The 16,341-nt window shown below is 38.0% G+C and overlaps 1 protein-coding gene across 4 annotated transcripts in view; it reads left to right on the forward strand.

Moving 5' to 3' along the window:
• Positions 1 to 16,341, forward strand: part of RMDN3 (regulator of microtubule dynamics 3) — a 57,125-nt gene that overhangs the window by 36,172 nt on the left and 4,612 nt on the right. For 2 of the 4 annotated variants that reach the window (XM_068944277.1, XM_068944276.1), the window contains exons 7-11: positions 7,259 to 7,334; positions 8,164 to 8,241; positions 10,516 to 10,614; positions 12,521 to 12,574; positions 13,812 to 13,892. In XM_068944277.1, coding sequence (XP_068800378.1) covers positions 7,259 to 7,334; positions 8,164 to 8,241; positions 10,516 to 10,614; positions 12,521 to 12,574; positions 13,812 to 13,892 — 388 coding nt within the window. Of the gene's footprint in view, positions 1 to 7,258; positions 7,335 to 8,163; positions 8,242 to 10,515; positions 10,615 to 12,520; positions 12,575 to 13,014; positions 13,190 to 13,811; positions 13,893 to 15,855; positions 15,986 to 16,341 lie in introns of those variants that run through there. The other 2 variants (XR_011141226.1, XM_068944278.1) reach the window with 2 other exon arrangements.

Genomic DNA, 16,341 nt, shown 5'->3' on the forward strand with positions numbered 1-16,341 from the left:
GTGCTTTATTTTTTGAAGGGCTTTTTTTTTTCCCCTGAGGTAATTCTTATGGCTCAAACCCAAGATGTGCAAAGTGTATATTTCCTTTATTTTCCTTATCTAAGACTAGAAGTCTTGCCTCCTCAGTATTCTTGAACTAATCTGCCTGGGAAATGTCAGGGGTGAGGAGAGAAATCATCACAAAGAAATAAAACTTGCATTTCCAAATAACTGTGTATTCTGGTTAAGTCTCAGAGGTCCTGTTCCCTTGAATTAAATTGAAAAATAGATAGGTCTCCTTGAACTGGTTACTGATAAATAATCATCTGACATGAAATGCAAGAGCTCTAACAGTTTACAGTACTGTTATTTGACAGTTTTAGATATTAACATACATTCAGTTGAAAACTTGGGGAAAAAATTTCTATTTGATGGTGATACAGTAGTATAGTAAATATCCAGGAGAATTTTCAGCCGTGGAACTAAGAGCAGCTGTCTAGTGTGAAGGTTGAAAACTTGGCCAAGACTCAGGTGGGAGCAAAGCGGGATGGACTGTCGACAGCAAGCATGAATGTGGGTAACAAGTAGTAATAATGCTCTACTGTTATAACAAAGAAAAAGAATTTCTTAAGAATAAAAACGATTCGGACTTGAACCACTTCATAATAGCTGGATGGATCTTTTTGTTTTTCCCAAGAGCAGACTGTGCAGCAAAAATCTGTGGGATTTGGGATTGTGTGATATATCGGTGGCTATTCTGGCATCCTCCAAAATCAAATATATGGCTCATACTGCAGCTTTTGGAGTACTTGGGAAGGGCCAGTGGTTGTATTGCAGATGTGTAGCAGCAACAGAGGGAGCAGCAGTAGGCAGGAAGCTCCTACATATGGGCTTAAGGGATAAGAGAGCCATGCCAACTTTCTCTGCAATATTCTTGGCTTTCTATGGGAGCAGACAGGGAGGGCAACCAATAGTGTTGGAGAAGAGGGTGTAGGAGAGAAGGGCTTAAGTCTGTTCGGGGAAATCTTGGGAATTAATTAAGCTTATAAGGAATGATGGACACTAACCAACATAGGATGAAACACTTGACACTAGAAACTTTAAAAGATTATGGAGGAGCTTGTATACTGAAAATAGGAAGGAGCTGAGAGATGTGGAAAAGCACAGAACTCAGGAAGGTGCGTTTCCTAGGGAGGAAATCATAACTACTTTTGTGTTTTTTATTATTATTATTATTTTTAGACTAAAAGGACAGAACTAAAAAAAGTTGAGGTAGTAAACAGTGCAGAACAGTGCTAAGAAATAGTCGCATTAAGGCAGTAAAACCCAGATTGCTGCATTCATTTCAATACCAGAATAGAAATTCTATTGATATGACAGAACTGTTGCTCCAGTGGAGGAGTGTTGTGTGATAAAGAAAGCTGACACTAAATAAGGTAAATAAGTTAACCATATCAACGGATTAACAGAAAATCCCCATGAATTTAAATTCCATGCTGAAATAAAATGTACATAATATTAGTTGGCTAGGATAGTAACACATATACTAAAGAAAATTGCGGAGCTTAGAAGAGCAGAATCCACAATGATGTTAAGAGACCATTTCTCCTCCTGCTCTCTCTCAAGACTCAATATGTGGCATGTTAGAATGTAATGCAGAAACCGATGTCTTTTTTTAAAGCGTCATAAATGATAATGTCCTAGAGCGTTATAAGAGAAATAAGTCTTGATTTGATATGGAGCAATGAATAGGGTGTGGTCCAACGTATTATGACGGCAGAATCACTTTATAATTTTTATCAAAATGTGCTGATATTGAACATCCTTATCAGAGTATGGAAAAAATTTCAGTAAGTAATGATAACTTCAAAAAAAATTAAATAACAATGAGGAAGCTTGAATAAAGGAAGCGCCATAGGAATAAAGTGCCTGCAAATTATTCAAAGTTTGTGTAAAGGCTGTATTTTAGAGGTTCAGAGTAAATATATGCTACTCACTTAAATTGAAAGGGAATTCTGAGAGCTTGTTAAAGAAATTAAAATCACTACTAGAATATTTCAAAGGCATCAGAAACAGGACTGCTATCATGAATTTATAAATGATCCAGGTAGATATATTTTGTTTACCTAGTGCATTCTCTTAAAAAAGCAGTTACAAGCTTTTGTTATATTAACTTGCGGAGATGGTATCAAGTGAATCTTACACATAATTTCATAACTTAAAGTATTTATGAAGTGTTTTGCAAGTATCCCTTAAGGCAGACTGCAGCATTTAAATACCTACTTCCTATGGAAATAAGTTTGTGACTTTGGGCAGTAGCCAGTTTTCAGAATTTAGTAAATGAAATGTTTTTAGGAGTGGTGGGAAGAATCCTGAAAAATGTTCCTATCCACAAACTTGATTTTCTTACAGTTTAAGAGCAGATTTAGGTGTTTTTGTAAGTGAGAGCAAGGATGAAGCCATTGTTTAGCAATTCAGTTTTCGATGCAATCTGTTAGTGTGAAGATAAATGCAGAAATTTTAATCTCCATGGAAAGTTGCCACAGTAATGGTAAATTACAGTGTTTTTCTATTCCAGAATATGATTTGTACTACTTAAATTTCTAGCATGTATGCCATCATCTTCCAAGTCCCATTTTAAACTAGGCCATACATGTAGATTCACTAAATGGGCATAAATGCTTGCTCTTTCAGGCCTGAAACTGGGCTTTTTATTTCCCATATCATACTAGCACGGCTCTTGATGAAATCTTACCCTTATGTGAGAAGTGGTATGAGCAGCGGTGAATACAGCAAAGTGAGATGGTGTTATTCAAAGTAAACTAACATTTATTATTCAACTGGCCTGTAGCCCATAGACTTCTTACACTAGTATGGCAAAACTAAACCTTGACTTGCAGCTCATCTATGCCAGGAAGTTAGTATAAAATACTAGGTTGTAAAACTGGAATACAGAAGCTATCCCATATTGATGTTTTTGGTCTTTAATGGTCTTTAACTTCCACTTGGAGTGCACTGCTGTTAAGTATAGCCAAATGGGGAATTAATATAGAGCAGCTGGTGATTTGTGAATTTATGCCCTGATGTCCTCACTGACTTCTCTGTACAGACAAGTTTATGGCAATACATGGCAATTATTCAGATTAATTTTTTTCCTTGGATCTTGTCTCCCCTTCTTTCAAGCATAGAAAAGTTAAGGCTTGACCACTTTTTTCCAAGCTCTTTATGACCAACTGCTCATTAATTTCATGTTAAGCCATTGGGACTTTTGTTGTCTCTCCCAAGGTATTGCTTCTTGGAATTAGTTACTTGATTTGAAAGGTATTTTTCCTTTCTAGCTTTCCTCTGACTCTGGTGACTGAAAATTGAGTTAAGACTAGAATTTTTTTTTCTTTACCTGTATATGATAAAACTTCTCTCTTGATTTACACCACTCTCACTACCAATGCTGCCTGAATAGCATTCAACAATTTTACAGGCTAACATTGATATTTTCAGTTTACAGATCATGGTGATTGAATACAAATATGATCTAGCTGATTAACTTGTGTGACATTAAAATCAGCTAATTTTAATATGTGTGAAGCAAATTTTTATCCCAGTAAAATGAAAGGACTTTCATGTCTTCATGCTGTTGTCAGTGGTCTGACATTAATATTTGATTTGTCTTTGGCAATATAAAACACACACTTTCGCTTTACCAATGTGCTGGAAAATAGCTAATTCTAACCATTTCTTTCCCCTTCTCTTCCCCCCCATTTACCTGATCATTTCTTTTTAATTTAACGTTTATCCTATGCAGAAAGGAACATCAGCAGACTTACTGTTTCAAAGACTCACTAACTGAAAGAGATGAGTAGTGTATTTGGGTTGTGAAGCCACCCTAATCGTGAAATTGGAGGTGCTGGACCAGGGAGAGTTGTTTATTTTGTGTTTGGAGGCCAAATGTTTTGCTCAAATGGGCGTCAGCCAGAGGGCAGTCTTGAAAATGAAGCTTCTTCAGCGCTGCGTATACTGAGCTCTGGGGTTTAAGCAGAAAGAACAAACAGTCTCTCATCTGCTAGTATCTGTACTCCTGTTCTGCAGAGTTCATTTTCTAATAAACAGGGAAATCTTTACTGAGCTGAGATTCCAATGGGAACTTGTGGTTTGCTCAAGGGCAGCAGCTTAATGAATAGTTCTGGTTAATAATTAATCCAGCAAATAGCATAATATAAAGTTTTGGTAATTGCTTAGATATCGATCTGAACAGTGTTTCAGAGGTTATAATCTTTGCAGAAGAAGAAAGTCCCCCTTTTCATTATTTTTAGTCCATCTTATTATTATTAGTTAATCTTCCAGCAACTCAATAGTGCCTCTCATGAAATTCATCCCAAGGCGTTTCACAAAATGAATGGGGATTAATAGCTCAAATATTGAAGAACAAGCCAAGTTAAACAAGTAGGAGAGATAAAAGCAGACACCATGGTGGCATTGCAAGTAGAGTGAGGAAGGGAATCCAGGGTCTGAAGACCTCAACAGCCAGAAAGCTCCGAGCTGCAGGGTCTTGCCTGTAAGAACAACCGACAGGCCAGGGGCTCGGGGCCACAAGGCACACGTTGAAAAAGAAGGTTCCTGCAAAGGGCTGAGACCAGCAGATCTGATTTGAGTTACTGTCTTTTACTCTGGGACTACAGTGAAAAAACTGTTCGGGAATCTCATACTGTTCTTTTGTTTATTTTTAAATTATGTCACGAAAATATCATAGGGCCACTATTTACTACTAAACATTTTACGGGGATGTTTTTAAAAACAAAGTATGTAACACATAAGATATGATAATAATCTTAACAGCTGAATGTTACCCCATTTGATATTTGTATGGCTGCTGTAGCCGTAGGCAGGTCATTTGAGGGTGACAGAGAACTGGAACAGGTTACCCGGGGAGGTTGTGGAGTCTCCTTCCCTGGAGATATTCAAAACCCGTCTGCATGTGATCCTGGGAAATATGCTCTAGATGACTCTGCTTGAGCAGGAGGATTGGACTAGATGATCTCCAGAGGTCCCGGCCAACCTCAACCTTTCTGTGATTCTGTGAAATGGAGGGATCAGACTGAGCTAGCTCGGTGTGCCATGGGATCAGTCATTTGTTTGAAGGGGTTTGTGAGACTTTCCTTGAAGGAGGACAGGTAATATAAAGGGAGGCTAGCCACAATTTTAGCTTCCGTTTTAAAAAAAGGAATGTTGTTTCCAGGTTTTACATTTTGTAGTCGGACCTTAAACCTGATCTAAATGCATTTAATCCCTGCCCACATATTCAGGAGTCTAAACAGTATGATTAGAAGAGCCATATTCTGACAATTTACTATGCAAAAGCCAGGGCTGCAGACTATGTGTTTATTTTATAAAAATAAATAAATAAATCTTGTGGCTTTAGAAAACAGGCCCTTTATATTTGTCTTGTATTTATAAATCTCAGTCACGTTCTATTTAAGTATATTTAGCATAGGCTGATGTTTGTTGTGAAATGAACTTGGGGAGAGCATAAAAACAATTATGTATCATCTGGAAGTGGCTGTGCAGATATGAATTTTTTTCAGTTTGGGGAAAGGGATCTCTGCAATTAAGGCATTGATCTGTTCATATTTTTCCATTGTTGTGAAAATAAGACTTCTAGAATTGAACCAAAGTTTAAAAAAAAATCAACATCTTTTAGAAAAAAAAAGAATGAGATAACAGTAATATTCAGGAAATAAAACTGGAGCTTGTAAAGGAACCTTTGTGTAGTACATTACCTGCTGTAGGAGGTAGAAGGTAATGCGAAATGTGCAGTCTTCCTCTCTGCTCGTTCTGCTGGTGTCCCTGCAATAGTGTGCTTTACTAACCTAGTAGCAACATCACTGCTATGTTCTGGGTTTACTGTTGCAGGAGAGAGTTTGAGAAAGAAAACTTTTTGTACTGTAACTTACACCTTGAAAAGTTAATTCAGGCATTTTGAAAGGCAGGAATAATAAGGTGTGAAATGCTTTGTGGTTTTTTTTGTTTGTTTTTTTTTTCATGCCAGCAAGCAGAATTTCTGAATAATTTTTATGAAATGCCTTGCTGAACATCTGTTGTAGTTAACCATCTCAAGGAAGCGTTGGCATATCACATGACAAGATGAGCCAGGGTATCCATCAACACAGCTGGACATTAGAGCTATGAATGTTGTAAAGGAAATGTCAAGGAGGTTTTACTTGGATCTTTTTCCTTTTTGCCTTTAATTTGTGAAATAACGAGGCTTCTGTACTTCTGCTGTTCGTTTGTCCATCCATGAGCTTTATCTGAAATTGGTCAGTAGTGCAAAAAGATATTAGGTAAGAGTGGTAAAAGCCTCTTGCTTTCCTTCCGCTCTCACGTTAGTGGGCTGGGTGGAGTGCCAAAACTGAATTAGTGCAGCCAAAATGTCACTTTACATATTCCATTTGGCAGCTGTCCATTTGCACAGCTCTACAGTTTCATTTTTTTATTGGGAAGCAATGCAGCCGCGCTGCAGGGTCAGAGCGGGTTGGAATGGATGTGGTGCAGGGAGGTGAGATGAGTGTAAATCCACCGGTAACTAAGCTTCATTATTTTTGCTGCTCATGAAATAACTAGTTTTACTAGGTACTGTGCTTCTCTTGTGGCCTCTTACTAGAAAAAACTAAATTGGTTTGACTTGCAGCACTGAAAAAACGTATTATTTTGTTTCCCAAGTGTGGTTGCAGTTTTGGGCTGCAGGATATAGGTAGGTTTTACTGATATTTTCCCTCAAAGTAGACATCCAGTGTGCTATAGATTTGGTATTGGGAGTGGATGATTGTTGTGTGCCTTATAGTTGATTAGAGCTCTTAGTAGTTATGGCAGTTACTGTAGTAGAATTTACTCTTCAGTGCTCTGTATTTTGACAGTTTCATTGTTGAGTAAAAAAAAAAATCAGTGTAGAAGTATGCTGTGCTGTTACTGTTTTATATAGAAAGAAGGCTTTCTAGTGATTAATGCACTGGGCTTTCGTGTCACGTCAAACCACTGCTTTTTGACTTGCTCACCTCCTTTGAGCTGATACCTTTTTGTGCACTGAATTCTTCCTGTGTATGTCTCTTTCCCCATAAAAGATGTATGGTATTCCCTCTTTTCCCCAGGAAGTTATGAAACTTATATGCACTTTGATATCTTCAGAAGGAAGATACCTACAGAATGTAAAACGTGTTTTTTTTTTTTTTTTTTTTTTTTTTGAAACAGTTGACACCATGTGATTTCTTACAAATGTGTCTTATGTTAGGTATGCCATTCTTTGTGGACAGTTATCAGAACATGAGAGCATTCAGAAGCGCATTCAAGTTGGGTATGTTTTTAAGGTGAGTAAAAAAGGACATGCTGTTCTTGTGCGAGTGTTTAACAGTGCTTATGGTAAGCTAGGAAAATTGGCTCAAGCTCTTATTAGAGAAGCGATAGGTCTCAGAGAATGCTTGGTGGGTAATGCGGGCTGGGGAAGGTGATGCCAATGATGTAGTCAGCAACTGTGTTGGGGGTAACTGGATCTGACTGTGTGCCCTGTGCACACTATAATCTTGGAAAAAGAGGAGGAATAAAATTCTTGCAAATAAAATATATGTATACCCATAGGAAAACTGAGACCTTTAAACATGAAGTTACCATGTGGTAATTAGATACTGCACCAACTTTTCCTCAATAATTGCCTGTGAGTGTGTTTGTAGCCTTCAGTAAATGCAAAGTAGTTAATCTTTCTTGGAGTGCTTAGCTGTGTCAGATTCCTTTATTTACCTTTCATCCTCAGCAAGGATATTACAGGATGAAGGGTTTCACCTGAAGCAGTTACTACAGAACAGGCCATGTATAATTATTACCTGCTCAGCTATTCACATAACCAGTAATCTGATTGTATCAAAGCTCTGAAAAGGTAGTAGAGTAAAATGAAGGGCAGGTTCTTTTTTTTTGCGTAGTAATTCTTGTTTCTAAGGCTGATAATGCTGGTTTTTCTATGATTACTGAAACCACTTTAAGAAATTTGTAATCTCTTTATAGCTGTAACTTTATTGATCACTGGCACTTAAATTGTGGGCTTTCTCCTTCCTTTCCTCCTTTCACATAAGTTTATCTGCTCTTGTGGACTTTGTGCTTGCTTATAACAAGTATGTGATGTATGTTGGTGATGATTTTCCATAGGAACACATTGATAAGGCAATTTCATTGAAACCGGATGATCCAAAGTCTTACTATCTTTTGGGCAGGTGGTGTTACCAGGTAAAATAGCTTATTACTGTTTTCTTACTGTTTTCTTTCTTGGAATTTGACGTTTGGGTAAAAGATATGTGGATTCAAACCACCAGCCACAAGCCTTGAGAACGTTCTGTGCAATTGCTGAATTCAGCAAGAAAGAATGGGTAGAATTGTATGGAAATGTCTTGATAACTTAAAGAAATAGCTTAAAAGTTATACTTGTGTGGGGTCTAGAAATTCTTCATTTCAGTCCTGAAACAATGCCAAGAACAGCCCATTGATGATAGGAATACTGTAAGTATACTGCATTCAGAAACCTCTAATACTGTAAAGGCTAATGTTCACTGTTTTAAAAGTACTATGAAACGTATGCCAGGACAGTGTCTCATTCAGAATTTGTCTCATCTTTCCATCTAAGTTTTTTTTCTTAATTGTAATTGAGAAGTTTTAGGCAGTCCATCTCCTTCTTATCTTCCTCCTGCTAAACCTAAAATTATTACCTTCATACTGTGTTACCACTTGAAGTCCTAGACTGGTAGAGGATTTTAATGACCGTTTATGTGAGCTCAGGTTCCACATTAGTGAGAGAGAATACTATTGAAATGCTTAGTTGGTAATCAGGACAAATGCTTGCTGAGTGCGTTTTCCATGTGTTGCTCTGTACTAATGATCAAAAGCTTAGAAGGTAAAGAAAGGTCTGTGGTACTGAAACCCTGCTGAAGCTTTTTAAAGCTCTGGCACGAAGAGTGCTGCTTCATATTGGCAAGGTCATTGCTGTTATAGTACTTTTGTCCTTGAATCAACAAAAGTCTTTTAAAGTATTTCCTGTACCTCAGTTGAACAGATTAAGAGTTACTGACTTTTTTGCTGTTTCATTTATTTATTTCCACCATTCTGCTCCTCCATCTTCTCCTTTTTTTGTCTCTTTACCAGATGGCAGCGGTTTGCTAAAAGTATTATTTCTGAACTGCCAAAAAGAGGAGACCCAAACCCTCTAGAACTCCAGACTTAGCTTCTTATTCATTGCAGGGAGCAAGAGAGGTGGAATGGCAAAGAATGGTACAGGAAAAGCACTAGCTGCAAACTAGCTCATGCTTTTTACTGTTTCCCATGCTTTACTCAGTAAAAACAAACTACCTTCAATCCTTTAAGCACATATGGATGTGATCAAGCATATATCAGGGCTGGTGAGAGCTTCTGCATAATAAAGTGTATCTGTCTAATCCTTTGCATGCGTTACTTTCTGCAGCAAGAGCAGAGGAATCGGAGGTATTGGAAGAATCGTGCCAGCTGCCTTCTAATTCTTGGCATTCTTGTCAAGGAAAGGCTTGGAGTCAAATACCATAAGTCAGATTTAGTGCCTATAAAAAGAAATAAGAGTTTGCAGTAACTATCTACTTTTCAGTTTATACAATTTGAAAGTTCTTTGCTGCTGTCAAAAATGAAATCACATTGCAGAGATTGTGGCTGAGATAATTGACATAAGTAATTACTAGTTAATCTAGTGGAAGCTCTTAGCTCCTTATTCTGTTGTTTACTTCCTGCTCAGCCTTACTACTCTTATAGCTGCAGAAGCTACAAGACAAAGGCAGATATACGTAGAAATATGTTAGTACTCCTGGTATTCTGCATATTGTGAGTTATACAGTGCTAAGTGAAGAAGGTATTATCAGAAGTTACAGTTGTATGCTTTCTTTCCTTTGCTGGAATCTCAGAGCTTTTTATTAGAGAGGAGCTGGGAGCAGGACAGTAAGATTTCATGGAATGGTTATAATAGGTACCTACTCAAAGTATGAATATGTGTTAGGGGGAAGGCTTTAGCCTGTCTCTTTTAAGGGGTCTTTGTATGGTGAGGACATGTTCTTGTGAAAGATTTAATCTGGGAGACAGGATGGCTATGTGTGTGAGTTTGCTCTGATGCATAGGTGAGAACTGCCAGGAACTGGTAGGATTGCAATAAGGTAGTTTTGGATTTTAGACCACCCACACTGTTGCACTGTGGCAATATCCAATTGTAAAGACAAATCTTATTTGCAGTGTTCTGCATGTGGCTGCTGATGTATGCAAAATGTGACTTGTAGTATGAGCTAGGGACAAGAACAAGCAAATCAGGTTTAATTCTATAGCTGGACTTGTATACTTGATCAGAATCTGCTGACACTATCATGACTTTTGGCTTTCTCTCAGTTCTGTGAGATAGCTACATAAAACTGGATAGTTCATTGTCTTTGTATGCTTTTGCATATGCTTTCTGTGTATGGTAGGTTTGATAGCTTCATCTTTTTTTTTTTTTGGCAGGTTTCCCATCTGGGATGGCTTGAAAAAAAGACTGCTGCTGCTTTGTTTGAAGCCCCTCCTACAGCCACTGTACAAGATGCACTGCAAAACTTTTTAAGGGTACTGAAATCTGATAAGCAAGGGAATCACTCAACTGACGAATATGATCACAAGTGTGGAATTTGAGTACCTATGTTCTACTTAAACTCAACGGTCTCCAAATACCCTATGATATATCTCCATTGACTAGAATCTGAGGAGGAAAAGCTGGTGAAAGCAAAAATTTCAGAATAAACTGACATAAAAAAGCATTCTGAAGACCTCAGAACTAGATCTGAAATGTTCTGAGGATTTTGTCTTTCCATTTATAAACTGCCAAAAGGAATGATACAGTGCTTGATATTTAAATGCCTATGGTCTGTACTCCTTCTGTGGTCTGCGAGAGCTGTTTGAACTCATCCGTGGCAAAACTTGCATAGATATGCCTAACATTCTCCCTTTTTTATTTCTCTCGGAGGTTTTTGTTATAAGAAGGCTGTCTTATTAGGTCAAGGTTCTCAACTGGAACTTTTAAACCTGACTTCTTTAAGCTTTCAGAGACGCATTGCTTATGTACTTCTATGCAGTACTTGCTAAGATGTAGGAATCCTACCCTCTAGATATCCTTTTTTCTTTTCCTTCCCGTTGATGAAAAAGTATTTAAGACATGACCTGAAACACATTTGGGAGCATATAGCTCTTGCTCGTTGCTAGAGTCTACACGATGTGAACAGATGGGTTTTGGCTGTGTTTGTGAGAACTACTCTTGAATGCTGCTGATGAAGTGTTACAGAAATAAATTACCCTGTCACTTCAGAAATTGTTGATTGGGCCAGCAGTTTTTCTAAGTGTCAGAGAATATCACACTATTCTCAGTTGCATATAATTTGCCAAAATGTAATTGAGATGAAAGCTTGTGATAGGTGTCTGCCTGAGGCTATATCCTTTTGAAAATTTCAGCCAAAAAGCATTAAATCATTTCAGAGTAGGTTTGAGGCAAAGTGTTCTGTTTCTGTCCATAGGAATAAAAAAAAATCGTAATTTTTGTTGATAAATTGTAGTGGCCCTGTGATTTGAAACAGGAACTTGAACTTTTCTGCCATTTAGCTTTGGTCAAATATGGAGAGAATTTTAAAAGGATACAAAAGCATCCCTCTGGAAGCTAGTTATACCCTTGAAAAGTGCAGTTCGCATGTGCTCAGCAGAGTTCATCTCAGCTTTCAGCCACAGTTAGTGTGCTTCAGAGGAATGGAGGTCTTCCTGAAAATTGCAGCTCTGGGGTGGTCACAGGCTGAACTAGGTCTAAGTCCAGAAAACAGCCCTCAAGACAGGGACATTATCTCTCATATGTTCTCAGTGCTTCCCTTAATGGGCTCAGGCGTCTCGGTAGAGGACATTTAATTTGAATGCAGATGGGATAAGGTCAAACCAAAGGGTGATAGTAGTTAACATGCTGAACAAAGGTGCTTGGAGAGTGATGACTAGAACTGAGATGAAGGGGAGAAAGCAGAAGGGCATTAGTCATTAGAAACTGGGAAATAGTAAGTAGGAAGTGGAAAATAGAAAATTTGGGAAAGATTCCTGAGCTTTGGCACCATATGTTCAGGAGAAGGCAAAATGGATGAGACCGATTTGGCAAGGAGATGAAAAATAGAGTAGTTGCACAGGCGATCATGGTTCTGAGTTTCTCTTAGCTTCTGAATGCTTGGCTTCATAACCTTGACTTTCTGTTATGAATGTTGTTCAGTGAATCACAGGCACTTTATGAGAATCTGAGGACTTTACTAACCAAGTCAAGCTCACCTATGTAAAATTCTTAAACAGATTTGTATACTTAGAGTGGGGTTTACTGGTCTAATTTAAGTAATTTTTTCTAAAGAGATGTAACAAACTTGATATAGGCATTAAATGTTTAAACTGTGTCCTTTGTATAGCCTCATGTCTGCTTTCCTCTGCCCTGACCCACCCTCCTCTCTGTTCTTTGTAGGTTGAGGAGCTGAGCCCGGGATTTTCCAAAGCAGGAAGAGTATACATTGCCAAGGTAACCACTCACCTCTCTCACTAGAGTTGTTGCTTTATTTACTTCAGTCATATGCTTCTAGGATAAGAAATATTTCTATTAAAATTTTTATATACATAACATTTTACATGTACATAGCACTCATCCAACTATCTTAAATTACTCCATCCAGAAGCAACATTTTATAAGTTAACAACATGCCTTTTTTAAGAAAGGGCAAATTATCTAGTGCAGATGTATTAAAAAATCACTTTTTGGCAGGATTTTGCCTTTAAGTAGTCCTGTGGAGTGTCCTTTGTTTTTAACAGATAAAATTTTATATAAAGTGGCAATGGTGACTTGTAAGCAACAGGCTAGAGGTTTAATCTCACCACCATCTTGAATTTCTAAGCTATGTGCAGGAAGAGGATCATGGGGGGAAAAAGTAAAGTATACTGTATGTTTCTGTTTTGCCAGCACAGATGGCAGCCTTAAGAGGTGATTAAATTAACAGTGAATGTACTGGTCTGAAGCTGGAGCTCTGAAGATCTTTTTGTTTGCGTTGAAGGAATATATAATATTTTTATGGTAATTACAAGCGTGCTTAACCTTTTCTGCTGATCTTTTTTAGCAGCAATTTCCTGTTAACATGCTTATTTCACAGTTCCAAAATGCTTCCATGACTCGCTAGGCATCAAAAAACCATGAGGCTTTCCTGTGCTAGAGGGATAACTGTATCTGTCGTGTTGGAGAAGACTTCAAGCCAAAAAAGAATGTTTCATGCCTATTGTGAAACCTCAGAGACCTGTAAATGATATATTATACAGTGCTTGCAATTGGACCTCGTTTTCAAAGGCCTAGGGAAGCAAAGAGCTTCATTAAATGATGTGCTGACTGTATTGAGGTTTCGTGATGAAAATGATACAAGGAATAATGACCGTGTAAGTGGAATAAAAATGGACCAGGGGAAATGGTGAAAATCAGAGGGAGACCTTAAAATCTCCCATCAAAAAAGCAACCCCCTTGCCCCAAAGAAAACCAACGAAAAGAAAAAAGGAAAATCTACTGTTCCATCATGTGATAGTGTTTATAATTCTTTGTGAATGAAAGATACTGCAGGAAATGCCAGAAGCCTTGAAACTATGTGGTATGAATGCTTAAAAGGTAGTAGTAGTGCTTTTTGTCAGTTGCTAGGTGCCTTCTGTAATTGCTCAGTTACTTTTTCCTGTCTGCTATCTCTTCTTTAACTCCTCTCATGTTGTCATTTTTTTCTTTACAGTGTTACAGGGACCTGGGGAATAACTCTGCAGCTCTTCTCTGGATGAATCTTGCTTCAGAGCTGCCAGTTAATACTAAGGAGGTAGCAATCACTGCTGTTTTGTTTTACTGACAGTGGAATATGATTATTTTCCAAGAAAATAAGCCAAAATTAATTTTATGTTGTATACTTTTGACCCATCGCATCAAATGAGATTATGTAAAATCTTCCATATATGTGCTAAAGTGGCAAAAATGATCATGGAGAAAATTTGGAAATCCCAGTCGGATAATTTAAGGTTGAGGGTCAATTTGCATTAAAATAATGTGTTAATTAATAAAATTAAGTTGAATGATAGTCACTTTAAAACCTTATCAGGCTACTTTAGATACTCTGAATTAGGTGTAAACAATTAAAGATGTAGACTTCTCCATACTCCAGTCTTTCAGTGGTTCATATCTGTCACTTTGAGCTGAAGCTAAAATTTCCTCTGTGTATACTTCCACTCTGCTCTTAGAAAATGGAAAGACAATTCCCTTACAAGTTTAAAAGCCAAATTATATTGATGAGTGTTACGAGTCTATTTCACCAAAAGTAGAACAGGTCCAGAAATTTAAGATACTTCTTTTGAAAAAAGTGCAGTAACCACAGGTTGATGGTGAGCTACTTTTGGTTTCAGAGATAAAGTAGTCTTCTAAAAGAAGTTCCAGGTTGCAAGCCCAAGCTTTATTGGAATTTGTTCCTTAGCATGGACTTCCCTTTCCTTTGGACCTACTATCAGAGTGCCTAAAGCCAGTCAGCAAAATAATGAAAAATATTAAGTAATTGAGAATATATCCACTGTGGATAATGTAGCAGCTATTGCAAACAAAAAGGCAGAAAGTTGGCCAAAAAAATACTAAAATACAGTGTAGTCATTCTATGTAACATGTTATTTACTAGCATTATGAAATTTAGAAAACGTTTTCTCTCAAACTTAGAAAGACATATTTTTCCCTTTCTGTATGGTTATTTCTCGCTCTCCTGTTTAAAGTGTCGCAACACTCTAAAAAGTAGCTATGCAAGAATGGCATGGTGAAAATCAGAGGGAGACCTTAAAATCTCCCATCAAAAAAGCAACCCCCTCACCCCAAAGAAAACCAGCGAAAAGAAAAAAGGAAAATCTACTATTCCATCATATGATAGTGTTTCTAATTCTTTGTGAATGAAAGATACTGCAGGAAATGCCAGAAGCCTTGAAACTATATGTAGTATGAATGCTTAAAAGGTAGAAGTAGAAGGTAAAAGGTAGAAGTTTCACCATTTTTCGTGACTTTACTTAGTTTACTTAGTAGGCTTAAATGACCTCATCTGTCCTCTACATGATTTTGCCAGTATTTCAAATTCAGCTTGGAATCCAAAGGCAAGTCACGAACTCTTTGTCTTGTATTAACGTTATAGCCGGTCAGAACTTTTCCAAGCAAAAATAGCTATATGGAAATATGGGGAGTTTGAACTTCTGTTATGTTGAAACTCCCCTGGTATCCTTGTCAATATAAGCTGTTGGAAAGCTCTGCTTTTCAAGTCCTTGAGCCTAGAGCACTCCAAGATGTGATCTGCTCTACTTTAGAATCCCAGGTTCCTTGCTGTCACACCTATATCGGATCCTGATATTACAACAGGAAACTTGAAAGCCTTGAAGTAGAAATGGGGCACTGCTGTGAATTTGGAAGTGCTGACTTGCGCTGAGACTCAAAATCTAAATTCCTAATTTTACAGAGCTCACAGATAGCCTGCTGTTAGTCTGTCCTGGCACAGGGTTCCCTGGGCTTCTGGATTCATAAATCAGTCGTCCTGTGAGTGACGTGGCTGCAAATGCAAGTTAACTGAGGCTGCAGTAGTCTTTAGGATTCCCTTAAAAGGAGGCACCAATGTTGTCTGTCCTCACAGCTGGCAGTTAAATTTGATGTGATTCTAAACTATGTCACTGTTTCTGATTGAATGGCAACAGTGAAGCCAGTTCACTGTTGCTGTTCCAAATGGACAGTGATTAAAATGTGTAAAGAATCATATTGCTTTCACTCAGCAGCTCCTGGAATTTCCAAGAAACATACTTAACTGATGGCAGAGGGTTGATGAGTGGAGTGGTTTATCTGGACTTCCTATCAACCATTCCAGACACGTAGACAGACCCAGACTGACTTCCTTCAAACCAGGTAGACTCTAACAGGGCTTAGAAGTCCAGCACAACACCATGCAAATACTCTGGTGCTGCTTCTAGGGTCAGGTTATAGATGCATCTGAATGCCCTGCACAAAATCAGCAGGTCTTAACTGCAACACACAAAATGGCATTTCTGCAAAACTGCTGAGCACCTGCAGCATGCTGCCCAGTGTGCCATTTTTGAGGAAGGTTTTTTAGTTTAGGCACTGTTGTATGTAGCCCGCTTAATTCAGTCGGGCGTACTTAAGCTAAGTGGTTGTCTTCGGGCTGCAGTGCTGTGTTACTTGCTCTGATTACCTGTGTGGCTTTGGAGGAGCAGCCTAGATTTGACTGCACTGGTGCCAAATCA

This window comes from Struthio camelus, chromosome 5 (assembly GCF_040807025.1).
Source record: "Struthio camelus isolate bStrCam1 chromosome 5, bStrCam1.hap1, whole genome shotgun sequence".
In the NCBI taxonomy this organism is placed as follows: domain Eukaryota; kingdom Metazoa; phylum Chordata; class Aves; order Struthioniformes; family Struthionidae; genus Struthio; species Struthio camelus.